Source organism: Lepisma saccharinum, chromosome 13 (assembly GCF_977018435.1).
Source record: "Lepisma saccharinum chromosome 13, izLepSacc3.1, whole genome shotgun sequence".
Taxonomy (NCBI): domain Eukaryota; kingdom Metazoa; phylum Arthropoda; class Insecta; order Zygentoma; family Lepismatidae; genus Lepisma; species Lepisma saccharinum.
The window spans coordinates 11,888,144-11,897,586 of NC_139241.1; the positions used below are offsets into that span (position 1 = coordinate 11,888,144).

At 37.7% G+C, this 9,443-nt stretch overlaps 1 protein-coding gene across 1 annotated transcript in view; it reads left to right on the forward strand.

Annotated features, from left to right (window-relative positions):
• LOC145996875 (tRNA (guanine(10)-N(2))-methyltransferase TRMT11) overlaps nt 1-8,419 on the forward strand; it is a 42,532-nt gene extending 34,113 nt beyond the window's left edge. The window contains exons 8-10 of the mRNA XM_083133423.1: nt 1,186-1,381; nt 3,792-3,918; nt 7,832-8,419. Of these exons, the coding sequence (XP_082989549.1) occupies nt 1,186-1,381; nt 3,792-3,918; nt 7,832-8,038 (530 nt within the window). The 3' untranslated portion in view covers nt 8,039-8,419. The remainder of the gene's footprint in view (nt 1-1,185; nt 1,382-3,791; nt 3,919-7,831) is intronic.
• The last annotated feature ends 1,024 nt before the right edge of the window (nt 8,420-9,443 follow it).

Here is a 9,443-nt window from a genome sequence, read left to right on the forward strand (position 1 = left end):
TGCAAGATGATGACAATACATGTGTGTGTCGGCAGATTGATGTTTCCTCCTTTATTGATTTTTGTTTATTTTATTTTGCTTTTGTGCAATTTTGGGCTAATTGTGAAGATGGAGACGAGTGATGGTATGATGAAATTGATGAATGGACACTCACAAACATCCATGCCCAGGTTGGGATTCAAACCTAGAACCCTTGGCGTCATAGCATGATGTGCTAAGCACTACATCACGGGGGGCCGGCGTTTCCTCCTTTCCAAGTGAGTGTTCATGTATTTCTAATTTGTGTAACAGAATAGCGATATTATATTTTTGAAAAGCTCCCACCAATGAAAAGAACATACGTAGTGTAAATGGTAAGAAAAAAATGTTTCTACAAACACAAAAACTTAAAAGTTAATAAAAATACACCATAAGTAAATAAATAAAATACACTCATAAATAAATAAATGGAATAAATACAAGAAATACACAGGTGATTTATTTATATATTTTTGTACAGAACATATTTAATTATAATTTTGTTAAGTTAACTTCATGTCTTCCAGGATTTCACTGAATATGAATAACATGGTCCTTCTGACCCAGACAATTTGTTCTTTTTGTGACCCTCTATTAGCCGCTTCAGGAGGCAGAATTTGTAATGACTGTTTATAATGATGTGAAAATAAAAGAAATAGAGAAACACAGGTGTTGTTTCACTTTCAGAATAAAAGCAGTGAATAATATTGCATGGAAAAACTGTACCCGTCAAAATGACAGGTTGGTCATAATAGGTAGTTAGGAAATCACCGTCCTCCTAGTGTTAAGTGTATTCCTATGTAAACTATTTCGTTTTTGCTTCTCAAATGTTTGACACAGAATTACCACTGTTCCATGATTTGCATAACTCATAGGATATTTCAGGCTTCAGAAATTGTTGCGTCAGTAAATAAACACTTAAATTTCATGTTTGAGAGTTTTGCAGTACATTTCGCACCATTTTGTGACAAAACATGGTAGGAAAATGCACCTTGCACGTTTCAAAAACATGAAAAATGAACATTACAGCATGATATTTCTCTTTCATGTTTCTGGAAAAAATTAAATATCCATATCTCCAGGCCAATGCTTTCTTTGTTGAAGGCTCTGTTGTTTTATTGTTTCCATCTATTTTGCTTATAAACACATTGTTTCCTTTTTTTGTAGCTCCATACGGAATTCGCGAAGCTACTGAAAGGATAGGAAGCACAAAGAGTTACCAGATCAGTGAGGAGCATTTAGAGGGACACATTCCGTCCAAGATAGAATACGGTCTTGGAGAGCTTTATAGAGATTTATTCCAATTTGCAGCAATGCATCTCAAGCTTGGAGGTCATCTCGTGTGTTGGCTTCCAGTATACAGGTTAGCATTTAGCAAAATTGTATTACAGTTAAAGAAACCGGATAAGAAAAAAAAAGGTTCATGATATTCTTACCTGGACCCATTGACCGTAACGATGTCATGAAGTAATTTTATACTGTCAGTTCTTGAGCTGGTGAGAGAAATGCAGAGCCAGATTTGAACAGTTTGAATTTTTGAATTTGTAATTGGTTGTGGCGCCACTTATATTGGTTTGCAGTGGGGCTGGCCACAAAATTCAGATGTCAAATTATCTGATATCAGTTTCAGATGCAACGGATAATCTGGATAATTTGAATATCCAGATATCTGAATATCTGGTTAATTTGAATATCCAGATATCTGAATATCTGGATAATTTGGATATCTGGATAATCTGAATATCCAAATAGCACAGATATCTGGATAAAATTTTATCCAGATTTGGCCATTTCTAGTTTTTCAGGGCTCAAACCCATCCAGTAACTTGCCTGTTATTATACAGGGTGTACACGATGAAGCTCCGGGATGTTGAAGTGATGGGAAATTAAAACAAACACACCTACACATTTTTTGGTAATTTTATTGCAAAGAGCAACTCATAAAGTTTCTTACAAAAAGTTACCACACTTCTATGTACGCATCTTTAGTAATACAAAGAATGTGCAACCGGTATTCCACTTCGTGCTGCAGCACGTCATCAGGGCAGCAACAATTCACGTTTGGCACCTTCGTTGAGTATACTTCATCTTTAACATACCCCCGAAGGAAGAAGTGATATCTGGGATACATGGTGGCTAGCCTGATCGACTTCCATGGGCTTGTCAATGCTTTCTCTTGAGAAGATGCCATTTTCACAAAAGCAACAAGAATGCCGCCAAGCATGATGCACGCGAATTTAAAAAAAACACAAACTTGAACATATATGGCACCAAATACAAAAAACTGGATTGTCGTAACTTTCTTTTCTGATTTTTAACATTGTGTCGAAACCCCAGAGATTCATCGTGTACACCCCGTATTTTATTTTAGAAATGAAGTCTCCTTACTTCTTAAGAAAACAAAATGTTTCTTCATTATAAACCTAAAGAATTCCCACAACTTAATTACTGACTGAATGTCATCAAAATATTTCATAATATATTGTTACATCTCCCATGTGATAGTTTTAGTGTCATGTATTATTTACACTCTCCACGTTCACATCTTTACAGGACAGTAAAGGAGGATAAGGGCTTATAACCAGGATGAGGCGATAGGCACTAAAAACTCTGAAAACAGACAGGCAAAAGACACCGAAAAATACAAAACAGGCAGTAAAATTGATGAACGTTGATAGATTTTGCTAGCCAATAAATTTTATTTTTTTCTGTAGAAGTCATATTAATAGTATTCTTAACTAATTACGACTCACTGAATCCAAAAATCGGTCAAAAAATGTGTGTCACGTTACACTTTTTGTCTATTGGATGTCCCAAAAATAAAATTGGCATATATATGCGATATTTGTTGCACATGGAAATGTAATTCAAACAAAATGCTGTGCTAAACACAATGACAAGTGAAAATTCAGTACATAAAGTTTGTTGTATCAGCATGGTAAGTTTCCCTTCTACAGTGTGATTAGATATAGTCAAAATAACAATATAAATAACATTGTAAAAGCATATATATTTTTCACTCGTCACAATATTTGGAGAAGATTATATTAAGCAATAATGTAATTCTTTTAGCTGACAAATGAAGCAAATATTGCCTGATATTAGTTTTTCTTTGTTCAGGATGTTGTAAAAGTCACATTAACAAAGGGAACGAATAATTTTATTGCACTTCAAGTTGAACATTGCACAATGCCTTTTCAGGCCATTATTTTTGCTTTTACAAATGTAGTTAGTTTCAAAATTATGAAGAAGCTATGAAAATCATGGTGTAAATGACTAAAGGTCCTTTCTATTGTTATGGCGGTTGGTCATAGTTCTGCCAAGGGAAGTGGGGAAGCGAGCAACCCAGCACGATAAGAAACGCAGCAGCCAGTAGAACAAAGTTCACGTAGTACTTCTTCTCGCTGCGTCATGTCTCTTGATGCCACTTCTGTTGTCTGGTTGGTGTGCGGTGTAATCCCTGCTCCCCACTTCCCTTGCCCCAGAACTAGGACCGGCCGCCATAAGAGTGGAAAATACCTCTAATAGATATATGGCTACAAATAACAAATAAAATTTGAACTACTCTATAGCTCCTGCACGTTCGCAACCTACCTTTAAAACTTCCTGTTACTCTTCATGGTGATTCCAACTTTCCATCATTTGAACTAGTCCTTTCAATGTTACAAATTTTTCTTTTATTATAGTCGTAAGCGGAACACCCTGTATTCATTTTACGATATTTATGTGCAGACAGAACTAAATTCTTTAATGCCATTTATTCTCTTTTTCAGGAGTGAGTACAATGAAGACAAACTACCTCACCATCCAAGCTTCGTATTGAAAAGTAATTCTGAACAGGTGCTCACCAGCCACTCAAGTCGGAGGCTACTTACACTGGAGAAAGTGCAAGAACCTGAGGTCAGTTTTAACTTTCTTCTTTCATTGTAAGTCAAACTGGAGAACCCAATATGTGTAACTTTTTGGTAAAATGAGCTACAGTAAAACCTCGTTAATCTGAACCCCGATAAGCCGGACTTTGCTTAATCCGGACAGGAAAAAAAAAAGCAGAATGCAAGGTTTTAAATGTGGCTAGGAGTCAAGAATCGCATTTGTCATATTGGTCCGTAACGGGTAAGAATACGTACATCCAACGTCCATGAGAGATCTTCCCACAGAAAGGCAGTAAGCCACTGATGAAATTCTGTTTCCTGCGAATTTTGGGAAGGAGCTGCATTGACAAAGGAATGCCCTTTAAATACACCATAATAAACGTGTTTTGCTGCTATAAACTGAGTTTTAATGCACTCTCTACTGTTCTTTTAGGATATTTCAGTTAATCCGGACTTTTGTTAAACCGGTCAACTTATCCCCCCATTATTCCAGATTAACAAGGTTTTACTGCATTACATGGACTCTTATGGTGGGATTGGAGTTGTGAAATCTGATGTATGCATTAGACTTGATTAATAGAACCTGAAATACATATTCTGTTCAAAATGATGTCAGAAATGACATGTACATGTATAGATTCCCTCTTTCTGCCAATTGTTTTATTTAGTAAAACTTTTTGGGTGCTTCGGCATGAGGAAAAATCTCCTTTTCTAAAACTCTTACCTTAATGTTAAAAAAAGGGTGTAAAGAGCCTTTTGAAAATTAAAAGTGCAAGTTGTAAAGGACGTACACAATCCATTAAAAAGGTAGGGAAAGATGGTTTACAAACTTCCTCAGAAACGGTGGAAAAGGCTCACTCTTCTCAAAAAGCTAAAAAAAATGTGCTCCAAACATGGATGATTAAATCTTTGGGAAAGTTCAAATTCTGTCTGCGGAAAGTAAAATCAGCACATTTGATAAGAATATACAGAACACTAAAAAAAAGCACACAACACATTGGAGGGTCCAGCCCTTGCAGCAATTTACAATAGGTGAGATGGCTGTGTTTGTGCTCATAGAATTATTGGAGCATTCTGTGCTCTATAATTTGGCAATAAAATATTTGGAATATAATGCCCTACTTAGTAATTGGGGGGGGGGGGGGGGGTCTATTATAATGTAACAATAACCAGAGTAAATTGAGAGATTTTGTAGGGGATGCTGCTACTGTTTACCATAGTGTGAGCTTGACAAATAGAAGTAAATGCTGGTATTTTGCTAAATGCTTATATTCAATGAAATAAGAGCCAGTCTCCATGGTGGAGTGGTTAACGCATAACACTATGACGCCAGGGTACTGGGGTTAAAATCCTGGCCTGGGCATCGGTGTGCATTCATTAATTTCATCATATAACTCATCCCAATTTTTGCGATTAGCCAAATGTGGCAGAAAAAGAAAGTAAAATAAAGCAAATCGTTCAAATTAATCGATGGAATAAGATAGCTAGAATCATGTGATGAATGTATGGCACAAGAAAGAACTCCCATCTGTGAGAGATGCATACACACTACTCACAGCGTTGCTGTTGGCACAAATTGACTGGCCACTTTGTTACATGTGATACTGCCCCTTGCAGCATTAAGGTTGATGTAAACATGCACTGCTCTAACTTATTGAAAACCAAACAGTATTTTATGGCATTTACGAGGCGTATTCGGAAAGTAAGTACCGAAAGGATATAAAAAATAAAGTAAAATATTTTTGTACCTTTTTTTTTTTTTTTGCATTGCATTCTACAAACCCTAAACTACTTTTCTACGTAGTTTCCAACATTGTTCAAGCATTTGTCGTAGCGTGGCACTAGTTTTTGTATCCCATCATCATAGAATGTTCCCGCCTGTGACGAAATCCATCCATGCACTGCTGCTTCGACGTCATCATCATCATCGAAACACTGACCAGCAAGAAACTTCTTCAGATGAAGAAAGATGGTAGTCACTTGGTGCCAAGTCTGGGCTGTTGGCGGATGAACAAATTGTTCCCAGCCGAATGACATTTTGAGTTTGTTGAGCCGTATGCAGACGAGCATTGTCGTGAAGCAACACAATGCCTTCGCTAAGCATTCCGCTTCTTTTGTTTTGAATTGCACGACACAGCCAGATTCATGTGTCACAGCAGGCATCTTTGTTGGTGGTCTGTCCTCTAGGCAAGAATTCAACCATTCTTGCATTGAGAAAACAAATCACAGACCGGATTTCACAGTCGGCGGGCTGATTGATTTTCTTGAACATTTCAAACCTTCAGAAAACTACGAAAAAAACATGATCTGCTCCCACGCGTGCCTGTGGCTAGCTAATGGATGAAGGACGTCAGCGAGAACTCACACGGTCGCGACTGCATCGCTACAGCGGCAATATTTGCAAACGGTACTTACTTTACGAATACGCCTCGTATAACATAAAAAGTAGTTGTGGAGTAGATTACAGACCACCTGGAGTAGTAACGTTGCAAAAACATACAGGGAATGGGGTACTGAGGAACCCCCAACAATCTGTGGTCCCTAGGATCTCTCCTGGATGTTGTCAGCAGGGTTGTTCAAGGTCCAGGAATTTTAAACAAATTCAGGAGAGAAAATTAGCAAGCATAAATTGGTTCTGGACTTTATGGATGCCTGGTTGTCAGTCCAACTTCTTGATGTTAAATTTTTAATTTATGTTCATTTATTTTGAGCAGTGTTGAAATTTTATTATCTTGAGTAACACTTACACTTAAAACTTGATTCTTAACATGTTGAACACCACAGAATGGGCTGGAAATTTATTTTAAAATCACCTGGAAGAGTCAAGGAATTTGTTCTGTTAACTCTTTCGCTGCGGTCGTCGCATTTATGCACAGCAAGCCAGGTGCCTTGCTCTGCGGAAGTCGCATTATTGCGAGTTCATACTTCACTCGCTGCGGGTGTCGCATTTCCACAGTACTTCGCTTTTAGTAGCCTTCAGACATCTGTTGATAGTATTTGGAACTATTTGAACTTGTAGTTTTGTTTATATCCGTATGATGTCGCTAATTACGCCTCCGTTTAGAATACGAGCGTTGAGTGCTCTGACATGTCAGTTTCAAATGCATGTTCGAATGTAAACAACATGGCTTCGTCAAGTCGTCAACACTTGTCTGATAATAATGTTACTCAACTGTTGAATCAGAAGGTGAATTAAATTGTGACGATAATAGCGACAGGTTTTATGAGACTTCAATTGGTGACAGTGATTGTGTAGTGTCTGATGAAGAATTTGTACCGCCGTCCGTAACATCATGGAGCAGAGTGCAAAGCAGCATTGATCTAGGTGCGGGAAGTTCGACACAGGAAAGTGCTAAGTTACTTGGTGACAGTACAGTATTTAGCACACCATTTTCTTGTTTTATCAAATATTTCCCCCGCTCAGTATTTGAACACACAGCAGAACAAACTGAAGTTTTCACCACCCAGTATCTTGATACTACTTACGAATTTCCATGCCGCTCCACCACTCTGTGTCATCCCGTGTTTTGAAAAATACCATACCATCAGGGACTACAGAATGGTTTGCCAGTGCAAGGAATGACTTTTGTAATTTCTCTATAATATATTTTGCAATGTAATTTTTTAAAATTATTCTTTCTAAATTTTTTTTTTCAAAATTTCAAAATTTTTCAAAATATCATACCACCAGAGACTACAGAATGGTATTCCAGTGCAAGAATGAATTTTGTAAGTTCTCTCTCATATATAACGCAATGTAATTGTGAAAACTATTTGTTTATAAAAAAAATATTTTTTCAAATTTAATTATGCAGTCAAGGGATATTGTGTGCCAGAGAATTCCGCAGCGAAAGAGTTAAAATGACGGGAACTTTGTAATACCTGCAAATAATCTATATATTTATTGTAAACATCTTCAGATGTCATTTTTGTTTCTACAGATCCCTGGTGAATGCAACACACAAGTAGATATGGGTGCAGTATCGTCCGCATTTCGAAAGAAGTACTTTTCACCACCCAACACATCACGGCGAGAACGTAAGTTGTTTCTTAGCAACGATAAGCATAAAATTACCAATGGACTTGAAGCACTGACAATAAGAAATGAAGTTGGTGATGTGCAGAATACATCATACGAGGATGGATAATAATTAAGTATTTTCATTAAACAATTGTGGAAAGCTCAAATAAGCTAACGTTGTGCATAGAAGCATGAATTTTTAAAAAAAGTATTACTTCAGAAGATTTGTACCATTGTGTACTTGAAGTAAAAATCTTGTAAGCTGGTCAGTTGCTAGTAATGTTGTGAGACCAATAGGAAGGACCACATGGTTCAAAGTTCCTTAAAAAAATCAGTTTCTAACAATGTCCAAGCAGAATAAGTATACCAATTGAAATGTGAACATGCTTATTGCAACCACAGAATACTATGTTATGAAAATATGTTACATGCAATAAAAACATGGTTGTAAATTTTAAAGATGTATTATTTACATCATTGTTATAGACAAATAAAAGTTTTACTTATACCTTTGATGTACTGGTGTGAAATTAGAATGATGTTCTATTAATTTTTTTACGTGAATGTACGTGTTCATGTTTGGGGATTAAAATATGCAGTTGTATAATACATACACGTAAACGAGTTAGTAACTTTTTCCACGAGACTTACTTTTAAAGGTACTATTAATTTTGGTGGCGCCTGCGACCATTCAAACTTGTTGCTTCACTGCTGGGCTGGCTTCCGGTGCCTGTTGTTTTCCTGCATGTTGCTAGGAGCGCTGATGTAACCAGTTTGTCTCCTACGTTTGCTGATGTTGATTGACCAGAGCCATCAATGTATGAATACAACAGCACTTGAAAGATGCTAAAAAATCCCAGTAGTTGCACCTAAGTTCAACGAACACAAGGTGAAACATGTTTCAGTCTGGCATACATCACAAATGCTAATGGACACCAAAATTCAATGAGAGACGCAATTATGCACTTTCCTAAAGTAAAAAAAAAAAAAAAAGAAGTAAAGTGCTCCCCTGTGCTCAGCACCACGCCATGAAGGCGTATAGGGGGTTTGGAGTCAGGGCCCCACACTTTCTTGATCACGGCCGAAGGTGGGGGTGATGTGATCAGCACCATGTCCCTGGCTGCCTTTACCCCCCCCCCCCCCAACCCAGAGTTTACTCCAGGTACCCACGTTATACGAAGCTGGGTGGGTGCCACAGCTGCTTGAACAGGTGGAAAATAGCCCAGTTCTCCCCTGCGGATTGAACACCTCTCGCATGGTAGTTCAGATGCCCTAACAACTGAGCTACCATGGCTTTATGGATTTTCCACATCAACTAAACTTGACAGCAGTCCGGCACATCACATTTGGGTCCTGCTACTGCAGCAACTGAAACCAAGCATGCCCAGCAAACATATCCAATGAACTGGCTACACCAGTGGCGCACAGCGAAGCAACAGGAACCGGAAGCCGGCCCAGCAGTCAAGCAACAAGTTCCCAAGTGGATGGTGGCAGAGGCCACCGAAATTAATAGAACCTTTAAAATTAAGTGT